The following is a 16,703-nucleotide window of genomic DNA, read 5'->3' as shown; positions in this document are numbered from 1 at the left end:
CCTGACCTTACTTATATTTGTCACAGCCGGCTCACAAACAAAACCAGCGACAAATAAGGGGGGGGAGACGAGGAGTTAAGGAAGTGATGAGGAGCATTGGGGAGCGGCCTCTCCCTGTCTCCCACTGGGGCTGGCCCAGGTGCTCTCCATCCAGGAGGACACAGCCACACTCACTGGCACCTGTAACACAAAACATCCAGAACAAGAAACCAGCAGGGTCGTCACAGACTTCCACAAACTCTGGCGGCCCCGGACATCCCAAACACAAACAGCTTCGTGCTCTTAATTTGTTTACCATCATGTGAGTTTTTCTCCTGTGTTGAAGTAAATGTTCATGTTATTCCTTGTTGTGTTTATTATTGTGGCGAGAGGAAGTGAGGCGGGGACGACGTTTCTGCACAAAGAAACAGTTCAAATTAAATATCACAAAAAACAAAATGTTGCTGATCAGTTTATTTACAAAACAAAACAAATTCTCCCATTCAAACATCACTGGTCGATCACCGTGAAAGATCCGCTTCTGACCGGTCACTGTGTTTCCATAGCAACACTAAGGACACACAAACACATCAAACTCTTAAAGGGACGCGTCACCAAAATAAAAGCCTCATTTGTCCACAGGGCGTTTCCTCACACAGGAAGTTTAAAATTAAGAACATTTTGACTGCAACACTTTTTATTTCTCCGGCAGCGAGTACACGACTGACAGGAGCACGCCGATCTTTTTCATACATTGAAGTTGCCATAGTAACGTGTAAAAGTTCAGCATTTAAAACCCTCATGGAGTAAAAGTGACTGTCGGCTGAAAATAATAAAATGTGTTCGACTGTTCGGATACTTCACATCATGACTCTGAGAAGACTTGAAATGTGTGAACTCCAACATTGAGGAGTAAAACGTTACTGAGACTTTAAAAAATGATCCGAGTAGAACCTCCTGTTTGACTATTTATAATCTCTGAGGTTTGTTTAGTACAATCTTTAATAGTTTACCATTAAACTTCCAATAAGAGCGCCCCGGCCCGTTTACTAGCCGGGTGTTGACGCATGCGAACAATGTCTACATTTGTAGCAGCAGCAGAAGCTCCGCCCACTCCGGGTGATGAAACAGGAACCAGTTTGTGCAGCGGATGAAGGTGAGTGGTCAGTCCGTTGTTTCTTCACCTCCACAGGCGGTAAACTCCCAGAGCGATGGCGAGACACGAGAATACAGTTGCTGAGAAGGAACAAACAGTGTCAGTATCATTACTGTAGGAGTGTTAACACTGCCTCCGCCCTCTGAGTACTGTGTGACGGCGTACCTGCCAGGTAGCGGATGGTCTCCAGCTTCAGAGACTCGAGGAGGGTTTTGAGCGACGCCACCTGCAGGTCCATCTTCTTATTGATCTCCATGTTGTCGTGTTCCAGGTCGGATTTCTGAGAAAGTATCAGAGCACTAGTAGTGTTATATCGGTGTTACATTAGTATTAAGTTTTTATTAAGTTCAAGTTATAAATAGCATTTAGTAGTATAGTTTAGTAGTCGACCTCTGCTGGTTAGAAGAAGAAATGCAATCTGTATATTTTTTTCAAATAGATTTAAACTGTCCATAACGATCTCGTTAGTAGTAGAGAGCTCGACACTGTGGTTCAGGAAGTAAAAATCCTGTTCATTTCCTCCATGGTGGATTTGATTTAGGGATGATGTCATAACCACCATGTTTTCCTCACCTCAGGTTGTAAATTATGTACACAGTCTTGTCCCTTCGTCATTCTCTCAGTTCTTAACGCTGTTTTGGTGCCGAATCGAATGTTTGAACGGGGAAATTTACTTACGGAACCAGAGCGGCTGAAAAAGTTGCCGGTCCCAGTTGAGCTCTGTTATGAGAACTTTAGTTGTAGTGTTATAGAAATATTCACCTTGTGATGAAACTCTGTACTCGCCTCCATCAGTTTCTTCTCCTGCTCTGTGAACTGACAAATAAAAAAGAATTACACAATACCTGAACGAGATTGTTTTAAGAGTTGTTTCTTTGGCAACAGGAGTTTCTGGGTGGAGCCTTTATGGGAGTACTGAGTTTAGGGCATGTAGTTAAGCACAGAAACAGGAAGTGGTTAGAGATCCCAGACTGACGTCAAACAGCTCAATGGAACGGTAACAAAGGTCAATGTGTGATGTCATAAGGTGGATATTACTTTGGACTGAGCTGTCTGAGAGTTTGTTAAAGTGAAATGAGACATTCAAAGATGCAGCAGTGTTCTTCTTTTACATCACTGAGACTACAGGGAGACACCTCAGTACACACTCCTTAGTACACACTCCTCAGTACACACTCCTCAGTACACACTCCTCAGTACACACTCCTTAGTACACACTACTTAGTACACACTCCTAGGTACACTACTTAGTACACACTCAGTACACACTCCTTAGTACACACACCTTAGTCCACACTCCTCAGTCCACACTCTTTAGTACAAACTCTTTAGTACACACTCTTTAGTACACACCATGTCAGAGATCCTGCTGCTCTCCAGGTTAATGTCCAGTTTGGATTCTGCTCTGACTTTCTTACTCTCCTCCTGAACAAAAACATCCACAAACACGTCAGACTGAATCTTTACGACACAAAGTCAAGTTTCTATTCAAATGTTTTCTATATCAAAGCTGCTCACCTTGATTCTGTTCTGCAGCTGCTCCAACTCTCGCTTCATTTTCTACGACACGAAACGTTCAGACAGAGAGAGAAAGAAGTATTAAGATCCTTCACTTCACTTAAAGTTACAACGTAAACAGTATCGACTACAGTCCTTCATTTAAACCCCACGTCACTAAACGTTTTACATCTTTAGTTTTAACATTAAGTTTAGATTCTCTCTGACATTATTTAATACTAATGCACTGCGGTTCAGCGGTTCCCAACATAAGGGTCGGGGCCCCTTCAAAGGGTCGTCAATCATTAGTTTCCAGTTTCTGTGGTTTCTAATCTTTTTGTTTGGATATTGATCTTTAAAAATCTGGATCCTCTGGACTTTCATTTAATCGTTGTTGGTGGATATCGACCCTGCAGTCGTACCATGTTCTCCGATCGCAGGTTTGCGAAATCGCTCTTCTCCAGGATCACCATGTCCTTCCTGATGGAGTCCAGGTGAGCTACGATCTGCTGCAATGCGATTTCCTCAAACACAAACACACAAATAGAGACTAGTGAGACTTTGAAATTCTATGTAACTGCCAGTATGACTACAGATGCACACTGAGGGAGCACGGCTTTCTGATTCCCAAACACACATAAAGGGTTAAATGTTCCTCTAATTGCGCTGCAGAGCAAACTGCGTCTCTGCTGTATTCAAACGATCCATTATTCAGCCAAGTGTTTCCCGCACATAGACTTTACCTGGCGAGTTTTTATAAGAGATGTGACGCTCAAACTTTCCAGAGATCAGGAAAACAATTCCACCTCTGTGTGCCTTCAAAATAAAAGCTCCGTAAATAAAGTCTGTAAATATGACTCTGACATGACTGTATTAATATAACCAGGTGTGAAATCAGTCAGTGGCTCCACACTTCATCGACATGTGTGGAGACTCTCTGGAGCCGTTACCATGACGACGTCGTGAGTGTTGTTTTTGAGTCGTCCTGTCTGGCTCAGAGAGGCAGCTTTGTTTGAAACTTATCTCACATGTTTAGAGAGTGTCCTCTTGATAAAAGTTCTCCCCTCCCCTTCACATGGGCAGAGTCATTATATCCTCTGTTATTATACTTTCTTGAATAAATGTATAAAATAATTTTAAAAAGCATTGTACCTGATGAGCTTTGGTCACCATGTCTTTATAGACGATGTCCATGTTGGCCGTCGTCAAGGTAACGAGAGCGGAGACGATCAGCTCGGCCTGACGCTTTGAGAAACCTGACCACGACAACAAACAGACTTCATATTTTTTGATAATTTTATTATTTTTAAACATTGCTAAAAAATGTTGATTCATCCAGGGGTATTCTTAAATATTTTTTTCAGGTTAATATATATGTATGGGAGGGGGGCGTCGTTTTTGTGGTTCATTTTTAACAAATGTTTCATGTCATGTACGTCTTTGTAACCTGCTACTGGATGCTTTGAAATTCCCTCGGATGAATAAAGTATCTATCTAATAAATTAACATACACTCAGAGATGTGGGAGGTGTTCTGCTGTCTGATCTTTACTGCTGATCACACATACGGCTGTCAAACTATTAAAAAATATCTTAATCGTGATTATCGCATGTTTGAAATTTCATTATTTCACATTTAAAAATAAATCACAATTCTCTCACCGCTGCTCTCCAGCTCCGTCGCCATGGTGTGAGAGTCAAACGTGAGCTTTCTCTGCTCCAGAGGCATCAGCTCCACTTTCCTCATGTCAAAGGTCGCTGAGGGCGCCGTCATGTGGACATCTAACACACACACACACACACACACACACACACACACACACACACACACACACACACAGAAGAAAACACAAAAAAAACGTTTACAAGTTAGTCGGTTGATCTTCATTAAAATATGAAATTGTTTAGGAAAAAAAGCTCAAAGTTCAAAAGTCTGAGCATTGAAATGATATTAAACGTATTAAGCAGAATGACATGTTTATAATATTATTGTTTTATAATTATTGGTTCAATAGGACTTTGTCCTGTCCTCCTTCATGGTTTGTGAATGTCCCTGCAAATGATCTATCATCTAGCTTTATAATATCTCAAGATAAAAAAACAAGGTTTTCTTGGAATAACAACTATTGAGTAATTATCTCGTTATCACAGGGAAACCAGCGTAGTTAGAAAATGACAGAAATGAGTCAACGGTTGAAAAAACAACCAGAGATTACTCGTTATCACGGGAAAGTGAGGTGAAATCAGATGTCTGGATGTGTGTTTCTTTAGGGCTTCTGTAGTAATCATCAATCAGCTTCATTTCATTGTGTGTGTGTTTGTGTGCACATTCAGGCTCCCCCTGCATGAGTCAGGGTCCTTGGGGGGCCACCCGAGTCCAGAGAGTCTGGACCCGCCCCTGATCCAGAGCGCAGTGAGAAAGTAAACAAACCTGTCAGAGTGGGCTTCCGTTAGTATGACGTCACTTGTTTGAGAGAGCCGGTGACAACGAGGTCAGAGACAGAACGTACCTGAGGGGTTGTTTAACTCACCTCTGCGTGTTCCGACCCTCCGCAGCAGGTAACAGCGCCGCAGCAGCATGTTCATCCCGGAAGCTGCTGCGTCTATGAGTTTAACAAACTTTACCGAAACACTAAAGCGACCCGGACAACCGTGAAAACACTTTTAGAGAAAGGACGCAGACCGGAAACGACTCGAGAAGAAAAGTAAAGTAGTCCGTCCTGCTGCTGCTCCTCTGAACAGTAACGTCCTGCTGCTGCGTTCAAAGACCGCAGGACCTCTGAGACTCACTGAGATCGTCGAGTGTGTGACAGCGAAAGACATTTCTACATGTAAAATATACAAATCACAATAATTAAATGAATACCGATACTATTTAAGAATTAAAACTCCCTAATACTGTTGTTTTAAGTTGATATGTCGGTTTGTTCACTAAATCTCTTCCCTGTTTTCCCCAGTCTTGTTTCTCTCACCGAGCTGTCAATAAAGTTTTGGATACAAAATCAACATCGTCACTGTCATGGCGGCGCCCGTGATGGACAGTTGGAGCTGGTTTCCAGCGTTAGCACTGGGAGTTTCTTTCCTGAAATGTCTGTTTATCAGCGCCTAGTGAGTGGGGATATATTTTATGTGACATAGTTTCATTGAGCAGTTGCGCTTCGAGACGATTGTTTTATTTAAAAGGGGATAATTTAGCATCTGTTAGCATCCGGCTAACAGACTGAAAAGCTAACGTTAGCTAGAAAAGACAACTTTAAACTCAATAATAAAGATGTTTAAGCGTCGTTTTCAGGATAAATGTCAGAGATACCAAACCGTGTTTATTTGTTTGTTATTTTCTATTTATATAACAAGGCGAGGATTAAGTCGACGTGTTATTATGTCCCGGCTCATACAACCTATGTTCCGCTAGATGGCGCCGTTCCTTAAAAGACTCTATAAAGAGCTGATTTGTGAACTAAAATACCCCACAACAATTCTAAATTAATTAAAGCTTCAATCATTAAGATATTTACTGAATTAAATTATATAATTTTATAATCAGAAATTATTTAATTTACATAGTTATTCAATAAATATGGACGACACACCTGCTAAGATGAACACGTTCATATGCCAGATTGTAGATACAAGCTGATTTCCATCTGTAGGCCTTTGGCAGGTTGGTGGTTCACATGTTTCTAAATTTACATAAAACCACAATAAGCATGTTACATGCATTAAAAAAACTACATAAAAAAATATGTTTAGTTGAAGTGCTCTGACTCCTAGTGTTTAAAATGGGTACTGCAGTCTAAATTCTAAACATTGTAGAGAGCTGTCTCCCCCCCTCCTCTCTAGAGTTGATGTTCACACAGGTTGCCATGTGGTGAACACTGAAGCTTCAGTGTTTATCCAGCGCTGCATCGGTCTGTAAACCTTTCTGTGTTCTAACCTCTCTCCATTTTTCAAAAGCATCTCCAATATTGATCCTAGTTTGAGCACGTTTCTGCTCGTGGAGCTTATTAGAAACATGCAGAGGCTTTTTAGGTCGGGTACAATCACTTCTATCTGAACCACTTCTCTTGTCCGCTTCCATCACTGCAACACCTGTTGGTTTGACCTGATAACTGCTCTCATATCTGGCAAACCGAGGGGCGTCCAAAACGAAGTGCCTTAAAACCGTCTACCTTCTCTGGTCCAAACAAATCCAGAGCATTCAGGACCAGAATCTAAAGTTAGAAGGAGGACATACTGGCTGCTGCATTGTTGTCTGAGAAGACAACACTTCAACATAGCATGTTTCCTTAATGTTTGATCATATAGTAAGGTCACTTTATCATTTACCTCACTACACATCTCACTGATTGGACCTTTAAAATAAAAGAAGCATTAACGCCTCAGTAAATAGTAAAGAGTTATTATTTAGATGATAAAAACAAAAATGCAGGAAACCGCATCATTAAATAATGATTATGCGATAATAATAATAAGTTTGATAATATTTGATACGTCTCATAAAGAAATCTTCACAGAGTTCTTTCTCTCGTTACTCTTGTGAATACGTGAATCTACGTTTGTGTGGCATTTTGTTGGATGGGGTCTGAGTTTGTTTCTCTCCGTCAGTCATTCCACAGACTTCGAGGTGCACAGGAACTGGTTGGCCATCACGCACAGCCTGCCCGTGTCCAGGTGGTACCACGAGGTCGGTATAACACACAACACTAGGTTATAATAGGTTAGGATTGTTTATTAGAGGCAGGACGGGATAGAGTCAGAAACCAGGAAGAGAGAGGGGTAGAGGAGCCACAGGTCAGACTTGAACCCGGGCTGCACCGCCTGGAGGACTACAGCATCCGAACATGGGGCACTAACCACTAGGCTACCTACACACGCTTTTACAGTATTTCTGTCTCAGCAGACCTGTTCAGCACGCCGTTTCAAGTTGTGATATTTACGCCCCTGTGACGCTTCACCTTCAGTCTGAATGTCGTGGAGGCGTAACGGGGGGACGAAGTGACCCCCGCTCTGTGCCGTCTTCAGAGGTCGTAACAGGCGTTACAGAGGAGAGACGGGATCAGCTGAGCCAGCGGGGGAGAACAGCACTGTGTGTGTGTGCACATCTGACTGTGTGTATATGTGGAGCTCCCGCTGTTCCGTGCTTACTCAACTCCGTAACGCAATTAGACCTCATAGACTGGGACGCCAATATTACACCGTCACAGAATCAATATGAACGTACAAAGACGAGATGAGGGCGGGGCTTAGTGACGGCACATTTACTGAATCGCAGTCTGAAAAGAGTGAAAGAGTAAAAAAGACACTTTCACTTCTGCAGCTCATCAAAATATCAACTGAGATGAGGCGCCGGCAGCCTAGTGGTCAGTGTGCACGCCCCATTGTACATGGGGTACATGTGGTCCACCGGGTTCAAGTCCGACCTGTGGCTCCTTTCCCACTCTCTCTCTCTTTGATTTCTGACTCTATCCACTGTCCTGTCCCTTCAACGATGATGCTTCAGTTTATTAACCGACGTCTTCCTCGTCCCTGCAGAACACCTCAGAGTGGACTCTGGACTACCCGCCGCTGTTCGCCGTGTTCGAGTTCGGTCTGTCCCACGTGGCTCGACACTTTGACAGAAACATGCTGCAGGTGGAGAATCTGAACTATGCCAGCCCGCCCACCGTCCTCTTCCAGAGACTGTCGGTCATTTTTACTGACCTGGTTTTTATCTACGCTGCCAAAGAGTGAGTACAGAGTTCAAACACAACCGTCAGTTCCAGAGAGAGAGAGTGAGAGAGAGAGAGATAGAAATTTAGAGCAGTTTAAAGGTCACATTTCCTGCTAAACACACTTCACCATGTTTCTCTAACATTAACATGTGTCTCTAGTCTGTCTTCAAACCCCCTAATGATGAGAAAAGTCCATCCTCTCCGTCTTTTGCCTGCTCCACTTTTCAGAAAATGTGTGCTCAAACAGGCTGTTTGGAGATTTTCCCTTCATGACATCACAAAGGGCAGTAACCCCTCCCTCAGGTGGGTGACACTCCCACAGTTAGGTGTTTGTTCTGCACTCTGAGTCTGCTTTCTCACCGTAAACAATAGGAGCCAGAGACACCCAAGCCCTTCCAGAGAGGGGGCGTGGTCAGACACAGCTCATTTACATTTAAAGGTACAGACACAGAAACAGCCTGTTCTGAGCAGGGCTGAAATAGCCCCCTCCAGGTGCTGCAGGTGTGCAGATGTTGTTTCCATCAGCTCGGTCCTGATTGGCTCTGTTCCCCCCCCTCCAGGTGCTGCAGGTGTGTTCAGGAGCAGAAAGGTTCTCGGGATGTTTTGAATCGACCCTCCTTCGTCCTCGCCGTTCTTCTTCTCTGGAACTTCGGCCTCCTCATCGTCGACCGTATCCTTCAGCTGGGACTCAAAACGCAGACAGAAACAGAGACAGAAGGAGAAGACGACACGACTCACTAAATCTAGATTTTTAAATTAAAAGAACCATCACATATTCAACAGGTTCTCACAGAGTTTGGTGAGAATATCTGTCTGTAAATCTCATGTTCTGTTTTTAGCTCCTCATCATATTTGATACTCTTTTTGATCCCACGTGTTGTCAAACGGTCCATCCCTCCATTTTCTTCCACTTGTCCGAGGTCGAGTCACAGTGACAACAGGTGAAGTAAGTAACCCAGACTAGCCTCTCCCCATTAATGTTTTCCCACTAATGTAATGCCTCTGAGGCCCAGGCCAGATGGGATATATAATCCCTCCAGGGAACTCTGGGTCTATCCGAGGTCTCCTCCCAGTAGGACGTGTCCTGAAAACCAGCTCAGCTGACTCCTTTCGATATGAAGGAGTAACTGCTCTACTCCGAGCTCCCCCCGATTGTCTAAGCTCCTCCCCCTCTCCCTAAGTTGAGCCCAGACCTCCAGAGGAAACTCATTACAGCCGCTTGTATCAGCGATCTTATTCTTTCCGTCACTACCGTTATAAAACAATACAATCTGTTATTTTAATGATCGATGGCATCAAATGAAAAGATTCTAAATAACAAAACAACAACATGTAAACGGTAAGCTCTGCAGACGTGAACGTCAAACCGTCCTCCCATATCAGAGAGCAAATGAACCTTCAATGGTCACGGTGAACTCAATGAACTTCCTTCACTCTGTCTCAGATCTTCACTTCCAGTATAACGGCTTCCTGTTTGGCATCCTGCTGCTGTCGGTGTCTAAACACCTGCAGGTACGAGCTCACCTGTATCTGATCGTGTCGTATTTAAACACTTCATCAAACTTCAAAGGCTTTCTAAATGTGTCAGTTATTTGTGTGTTTCAGTCTCAGCACCTGCAGGGGGCGCTGCTGTTTTCCATCCTGCTCAACCTGAAGCACATCTACCTGTACGTGGCTCCGGCGTACGGCGTCTACCTGCTGAGGAGCTTCTGCTTCAGTCAGGACAACAAAGGTACGACACTCACCTGAGCCCTGACGCTTCAACGACTACAAAGGGAGCAGACATAGACCGTCTGTCGGTCCGACGTAGAGATCTGAGGGAGGGGGGGGGGGGTGTGCCTTTAATGTAGAGACAGGACAGGGTCTGAAATTGGAGAGAGAGAGAGATGCAGGAAAGGAGCCGCAGGTCGGATTCAAACCGGGGCCTCTGCTTGTGACCACATTTCCCCGCACATGGGGTGTGCACTAACTACCACCTAGCACCCGACCAAGTAATGTTTTTTAATCTCTAAAAAAACAGCCATCCTCTCTATAGTAAACAAAAACGTTGCTAACGTGTTTGAGTAATAACGTTTCAGTACTGACTGTCTCTGCTGCAGAAACTCCAATCCGTGCATCCATCACATCCAGACTCAATTTCTGCAAAAGAATCCTTCAGTCCTCAATAAACTCCAAACGACCAGAACTCTGCTGCACGCCTTCTCACCCAGACCCGCCCGCTCCCGTGAACACATCACCCGTGTCCTGCCATGTCTCATCTGGCGCCCCGCCCTGTTCTGCATCCAATTGTTCTGTTAGTTCTGACTATGTTATCTTGTTTGTTTTTGTTCAGACGGCTCGATCAGGTGGAGGAGTTTCAGTCCGCTGCGTCTGCTGGCTCTGGGCGCCATTGTGGTCTCTGTATGCGCTCTGTCTTTTGGCCCCTTCATCGCCATGGTGAGCGACGGCGTCTCCCTCCACCCACACTCACTCACTCACAGACGGAGAAGAATGTCACAAACATCAGAACAACACACACAGTTCAGTCTGCAGATACAGGGTGTGTGTGCAGGAATGGTGCAGAGGATTGTGGGAAGGCACACCTGAGAGACCTGTTAACAAAAGAGGAAGTATCTCTTTAAATCTGAGCGTTTCGATGTTGAAGCTTCTTTCCTGCCGGAGTCACAGATCCACTGACGGGAGCTGTGGATGTGTTGTTCAGTTTGTCTCAGAGGATTTCTTGTAACTTAAATCTGGTTTTGTGTTGATTTCAGGGTCAGCTCCCTCAAGTCCTGTCCCGTCTCTTCCCCTTTAAGAGGGGCCTCTGTCACGCCTACTGGGCCCCCAACATCTGGGCCCTCTACAACATCCTGGACAAGATCCTGGCGATGCTCGGTGAGTCCCCGCCCCCTCAGATTGCCCTCGTCCAATCAGCTGACGGGATGTTTTACTTAAGTTTTTGTGTGTTCTTTTATAAATGATCCATCAGGTGTTCGTCTGAAGCTGCTGCAGGAGGCGGAGCTTCCTCGAGCCTCCATGACGGGCGGCTTGGTTCAAGAGTTTCAGCACTCGGTCCTCCCCTCCATCTCGCCGTCCATCACACTCGTCTGCACTCTGCTGTCCGTCCTGGTGAGACACGTTGAGCTGCGACTCAACCGTCTGAATCCATTCATTAATATCAGATCTTACTGTGTCGCTTCACTTCATCCAATTAACTATTTTCAAAAAGAACAACGTCACCGTCTTTTTTAAAAGTGCAGGAGAGTGCAGAAAAGACGCCATTTGAAGTGCATTAAAAACTCAGTGTAGAGCAGACGGTCTTAGGTCGTAAGGGGGCGGTTCAGAAACACAACCAGGTGCAGAAAAGAACCGAAGCAGACTTCTGCTGAGAACAAGACAGAGAAGAATTAAAAATTAAAAACACGCCACACAATGCTGCAGAGTGAGAGGGGGAAACACGCCACAGCCTTTTTCCATCTGAGAAACAGCGCCCGCCTCCGCCCACCCCTCTCCTCGAGACCCTCACAAACTACAACATATCCAGAACCCTGCTGCTCGCCTAATCAACACACTCCTGCACCCGTGACCCCATCACCCCCGTCCCACATAACCTCCAATGGCTCCCCGTCCTGCAGCGTATCCCCCAAAAAAGATGGGACACGCAGTCGAGTCCGCGTCTGCTCATCAAACACAACACAACACAGAGAACATGAAAGCTACTTTGTGTTTTATTTTGAGTCATGTTAGTCAGATACAGACAGAACACTCCCGGATTTCTTCATAATGAAGGCTGTCAGCGTTGTGTACCTCCGTGCCTGTGCTCGTGCATGAAGTGTACTGTGCCGAAGCACACCTCTCTGAAGCGTGCCAGGTGGAGTGATCACACTGGTCAAACGAAATGGGCTTTAGGGGTGCAGAGTGCTTATAGGCACGGTACAGATTGCCAGTGTGATCACGCCCTGATTGCCTGTTACATTGGCCTAGCCTCTGCTGCTGGTATGCTGCGTGCGCTCCTACGCATTGCACTTATCATGCCCCCCCCCCCCCCCCAAAAAAAAAGAAATAATAATCCTCGCTTCTCGAAAAATGCAAAATTTAAGTCCTAAAAGTAAAGTCATTTCAAGTCATCTGTCTCAAGTTCAAGTCAAGTCTTTTGTCACTGTCAGTCAAGCAAGTCTCAAGTCCTCAAATGTGCGTCATGTGACTCGAGTCCCCCACCTCTGCAGGATTAACCACCGGTCTTGGCTCCTGGGGGGACAGGGCCTCCTCTATTTCCGCTCACTCCAGAAACCATCAGAGACCCACACACACACACACACACACACACACACACACACACACACACACACACACACACACTCTCCACCTTCATGAAATCCCTAAAGACTCCCTTCTTCTACATTGCCTACAGCCACTAACTCTGTCCTCCTCCTTCAATGTTTTCTTTTCTTTGTTCAGCGTCTTTGAGTGTTCAGAGCAGCGTTATAAAAGTCTAATTTATTATTATTGATATTATTAGTTTGGATGACCGTACATTCAGAGGAAAACACAGTAAAGAAATGCAGTGACTAACTCCGACTCGTGTTCTGCAGCCGGCTGCGGCGTCCATCTGGCGGCGTCCCCGTGGTGCTCGGGGTTTCCTGCGCTGCCTGCTGCTCTGCGCTCTCGGCTCCTTCATGTTCGGCTGGCACGTCCACGAGAAGGCCATCCTCCTCGCCATCCTGCCACTCAGGTCAGAATCACAGACACAGACTCAGGTGTTCTCTCCCCTCAGACCGCTCTTTCAGAACGCAGTATGAGCTTCTGGCACCCGGAGGCTGTAACTGCTGTGACCCCGCCTCCTGTGATGTCACATGTATACCCTGTCTTCTCTCTCCACCATCGTTCTTTGAATCAGTAATCAGTAATCAGTCATTTTTGTCCGTCTCTCTTCCTGCAGCATCCTGGCGGTGGAGAGCAGAGAGGATGCTGGGATCTTCTTGATCCTGAGCACCACGGGTCATTACTCCCTGTTCCCGCTGATCTTCACCCCCGCAGGTAAACACCTGACAGACAGGACTGAGCCTGCTCACTTTGGTCGACAGGCTTCATAGATAAATATATTTAGATTATTTTTAACTGATCAAATTCAGATTCAAATCTGACCTCTAAAAAGATTTTAAAGCAGTGAGTTTAAACCCATTTCAAGTTATTTAGGGTCACGATACCAGATTTTTAATCTTTAAAGGAGCAATATATAACTCTGACCCCTAGTGTTTAAAATGGGTACTGCAGTCCAAATTCTAAACATTGGCCCTTTCCGAACAGCCACAGTTCAGTAGGCAGTACGTACTTTTCAGTAGGGAGTTTCAGTAGACTGAACTTTCGTGGTCATTCAGTATGCATCTTTTGGGTCCACCTCAGTATACTGAACATTTCAGTATGGATACTAACTTCCGGGTTTTATGCAGTATGGATCGGATGCATCCTTTCAGGGAATGAATTGTATTTTAACTCCCACAATGCTGTGCGAAATTAAACGTAAATCGTCACGTCACGTGCGCCTCCAAATCAAAACAAACGAGCGTGGATTAATTGAATCAATTTTTAATCTAGAGTTAAAGTCCCGACTGAAATCACTACTTTTAATTAACAACAGAAAATAAAACAAATGTCTGCATTATTATAAAACCTTTCCCCCTCTATTTAAATAATGATTTTTTAAATGCGTCTTTATTGGTTTATTTTATATTCTGTATATTACTGTCTTTCATTTGTACTTTCCTTTATGACCTGTATGTTATTTAGTTATTTAATCTGCCTTTTACTTGTGATATTGTTTTTTGTTTACCTGACTGTATATGCACATTACTCTTCTTGAATAAAGCTAAACAAAATTAAACGGGTGGATGCAGCCGGTTCGGGTAACGTAAATGACGTCACTTCCATACTGAATGACTCAGACAAAGTAGTAACAAATATCTGCATACTGAATAGTAGGTACTAACAGTATGCAGCACGGATAGTAGGTACTGCCTACTGACAGATTGAGTAGGTACTTGGCAATTCGGATACAGCCATTGTAGATGAGCTGTCTCCCCCCTCCTCTCTAGAGTTGATGCTCACACAGGTTGCCATGTGGTGAACACTGAAGCTTCAGTGTTTATCCAGCTCTGCATCGGTCTGTAAACCTTTCTGTGTTCTAACCTCTCTCCATTTTTCAAAAGCATCTCCAATATTGATCCTAGTTTGAGCACGTTTCTGCTCGTGCAGCTTATTAGAAACATGCAAATAGGTCTGATTAGCTCATGTTTCAATCGACACACACTGTACGGGGGGTGAATGTTTTGATGACTCATCAGTTTTGATTTGATGAAGGATAAGAGTTATTCACAATAAGGCGTGTAGCTGACCTGATTGACAGGCGGGCGCGGTGTAACGGTTTGTCAGGAGGTTTAAAACCCGCCTCAGCTCCAGCACTCATCCTGTCGTTAGGTTGACTGAAAGTTAGACTGAGACAGCATTTCCAGCATGGAGACCGCAATCGATGGGACTCCAGTGCACCCTGCAGGAACAGACGGGTGACGTCCCTCAGGCTTCACCCGATTCATATTTACAATCTGTGGTTATGAACACTCAAACAATGTTGATTTTTGTTGTTGACTTTGTGTTGCAGAGTTGCCCATCAAAGTTGCGTTGATGCTGATGTTTGTGATCTTCTCTTTCATCGCCCTGACGAAGCTTCACAGCAACAGGTAAACACACAACAATATCCATGTCTGTTTGGATACCATGGCAACAAGAAACAGAATTTCTAGTCACCAAATGTTGAAACAAATGTAAAGTCAAACTGTTCCTTCATCAGCCTATACACACACACACACACACACACACACACACACACTCACACACACACTCACACACTCACTCACTCACACACACTCACACACTCACTCACACACACTCACACACACTCACACACACACACACACACACACACACACACTCACACACACACCATCCTGCTGCACACTGCGTCACTACACAAAATATAGATTTATCCGCTGCGTTATTTCCTGAGCATGTTGGTCAGTAACATGACTGTACAGACTGTAGATGTTTGGCCTGCTAAACAATGACTCCATTATCCAGAATGCTTTGTTTTGAATGCTTTGTTTTCCTAATCATATCGCTGACTCTTCGCTCTCAGCGGAGTGGCCTCTCTCCTTCATCCTCTGGAGTCCGTCTACCTGCTGGGACTGATCCCAGTCGCCATCGCATGTGAGGTTATCTTCCCTCTGTCGCCGTGGCAACAGAAGCTGCCCTTCCTACCCCTGCTGGTGACCTCGGTGTACTGCTCGATGGGTGTGTGTTACTCCTTCCTGCGTTTGTACATCAGCCTGCTGAGGGAGGAGGAGAGACCCAAACAGGCGTGAGCCGCTGTCCCGTACTGAACCTGAGAGGTCAGATCCCCAGACTCACCTGCAGCTCACCTGTCCTCCTGCACACACACCAGACCTCAGACAGTGACTGCACACTGTGCGGACCAATCAGGACAAAGGGACCACCGTGTTTACAAAAACTGTCCAACAACTGTGTCGTTGTTTACCGGCTGGATTTTCAGTTTCTTCTTCTTTGTGTCAACCAACACAGACCTGTGACATCACTTCCTGCCGTCAGAGAAGGCGTGGGATCTCTGGGAACAGATTAGTTTTGCACTACGCCGGTTAAAAAAACACAGAAAATGTGAGTTACGAAGAGAAGGGGGGGGGGGCTGAACCTGAACCATGATGTGGAACTTTAAATCCTGAATTTATCCTCAGTCGTGTACAGATTTAAAGTTTAAAGACTGCAGAGACGTGGAAGGGAAATTCTGTTTCTTTTTTTAAAAATCTGGACCCATTTTTTTTACATTCCATAAAAATGACTGCAAAGTTTCTGAATGTCTCCAGAAGGTTTGTTGATCCTGCAGCGGGGTTTGGATTCATTTCTACATTTAAAATTCTGGTACAGCTTTAAATGTGTCGCCCCACCCTCAAAGTTTGTTGTGATGATGTCACAGTCTGAAGCGTTTCATAAGATGGGTTAAAAAATGTCTTTTAAATCAAATTAAACTGCAAACAGCCGCTGATGTGTTCTCTGACTGACACCCGTCCTCTTCTCTTTCACCTCCTCCTCGTGAAGAAATGTGACGCCGTCAAAACAAACCTGTGTCTGTGCGATGGCGCAGACAGAGCAGCTCATTTTCTCTGTCAGCGTTGTGCGATCGTTACTCATCAGCTCTTAACTGGATCCTCATGTCGCTGTGACAGAAAACACTCACACAGGTCTGCTCTTGTTCAAATCTGAGAACGGCTCCAAGAGGCTGAAACGTTTGTGACGAAGTCTGCGGATATGAAATGA

At 44.8% G+C, this 16,703-nt stretch overlaps 2 protein-coding genes across 5 annotated transcripts; one reads left to right on the top strand and one right to left on the bottom strand.

Moving 5' to 3' along the window:
- Nucleotides 1-438: 438 nt before the first annotated feature.
- On the bottom strand, nt 439-5,359 carry ccdc90b (coiled-coil domain containing 90B). Of its 2 annotated transcripts, XM_061055827.1 has the most exons (10): nt 5,163-5,357; nt 4,294-4,413; nt 3,785-3,888; nt 3,055-3,156; nt 2,654-2,695; nt 2,489-2,560; nt 1,898-1,951; nt 1,301-1,415; nt 878-1,215; nt 439-826 (listed from the first exon to the last, which is right to left on the bottom strand). In XM_061055827.1, the coding sequence occupies exons 1-9, from the start codon at nt 5,215-5,217 to the stop codon at nt 1,160-1,162; spliced, it is 720 nt and encodes a 239-aa protein (XP_060911810.1). In that variant the 5' UTR covers nt 5,218-5,357; the 3' UTR covers nt 439-826; nt 878-1,159. The 2 variants fall into 2 exon arrangements, with proteins under 2 accessions (XP_060911810.1, XP_060911811.1); XM_061055828.1 differs by lacking the exon at nt 2,489-2,560 and having other exon boundaries at nt 5,163-5,359.
- On the top strand, nt 5,059-16,426 carry alg8 (ALG8 alpha-1,3-glucosyltransferase). Of its 3 annotated transcripts, none has more exons than XM_061055826.1 (13): nt 5,059-5,190; nt 7,237-7,315; nt 8,164-8,357; nt 8,903-9,012; nt 9,787-9,854; nt 9,948-10,074; nt 10,675-10,778; nt 11,096-11,216; nt 11,311-11,450; nt 12,914-13,053; nt 13,261-13,358; nt 14,977-15,055; nt 15,511-16,426. In XM_061055826.1, exons 3-13 carry the CDS (start codon nt 8,254-8,256, stop codon nt 15,734-15,736), a joined length of 1,317 nt encoding a protein of 438 aa, XP_060911809.1. In that variant the 5' UTR covers nt 5,059-5,190; nt 7,237-7,315; nt 8,164-8,253; the 3' UTR covers nt 15,737-16,426. The 3 variants fall into 3 exon arrangements, with proteins under 3 accessions (XP_060911809.1, XP_060911808.1, XP_060911807.1); XM_061055825.1 differs by lacking the exon at nt 5,059-5,190 and adding an exon at nt 5,615-5,739; XM_061055824.1 differs by lacking the exon at nt 5,059-5,190 and adding an exon at nt 5,615-5,739 and having other exon boundaries at nt 9,787-10,074.
- The last annotated feature ends 277 nt before the right edge of the window (nt 16,427-16,703 follow it).

Source organism: Labrus mixtus, chromosome 14, assembly GCF_963584025.1.
Source record: "Labrus mixtus chromosome 14, fLabMix1.1, whole genome shotgun sequence".
Lineage (NCBI taxonomy): Eukaryota > Metazoa > Chordata > Actinopteri > Labriformes > Labridae > Labrus > Labrus mixtus.
Note: the sequence above shows the minus strand (reverse complement) of the source record. Positions and strands in the feature narration are given on the sequence as shown.

Excerpts from the sequence above, each read along its gene's own strand:
- ccdc90b (XM_061055827.1), bottom strand. The coding sequence starts at position 5,217 with ATGAACATGCTGCTGCGGCGCTGTTACCTGCTGCGGAGGGTCGGAACA. Across the intron at positions 2,696-3,054 it reads ACCTGCGATCGGAGAACATG|AAAATGAAGCGAGAGTTGGA; the intron begins GTACGACTGCAG and ends TTCGTGTCGTAG. Across the intron at positions 1,216-1,300 it reads GACCATCCGCTACCTGGCAG|CAACTGTATTCTCGTGTCTC; the intron begins GTACGCCGTCAC and ends GTTCCTTCTCAG.
- alg8 (XM_061055824.1), top strand. The coding sequence starts at position 5,651 with ATGGCGGCGCCCGTGATGGACAGTTGGAGCTGGTTTCCAGCGTTAGCA. Across the intron at positions 5,740-7,236 it reads TGTCTGTTTATCAGCGCCTA|TCATTCCACAGACTTCGAGG; the intron begins GTGAGTGGGGAT and ends TCTCTCCGTCAG. Across the intron at positions 10,075-10,674 it reads CTTCAGTCAGGACAACAAAG|ACGGCTCGATCAGGTGGAGG; the intron begins GTACGACACTCA and ends GTTTTTGTTCAG.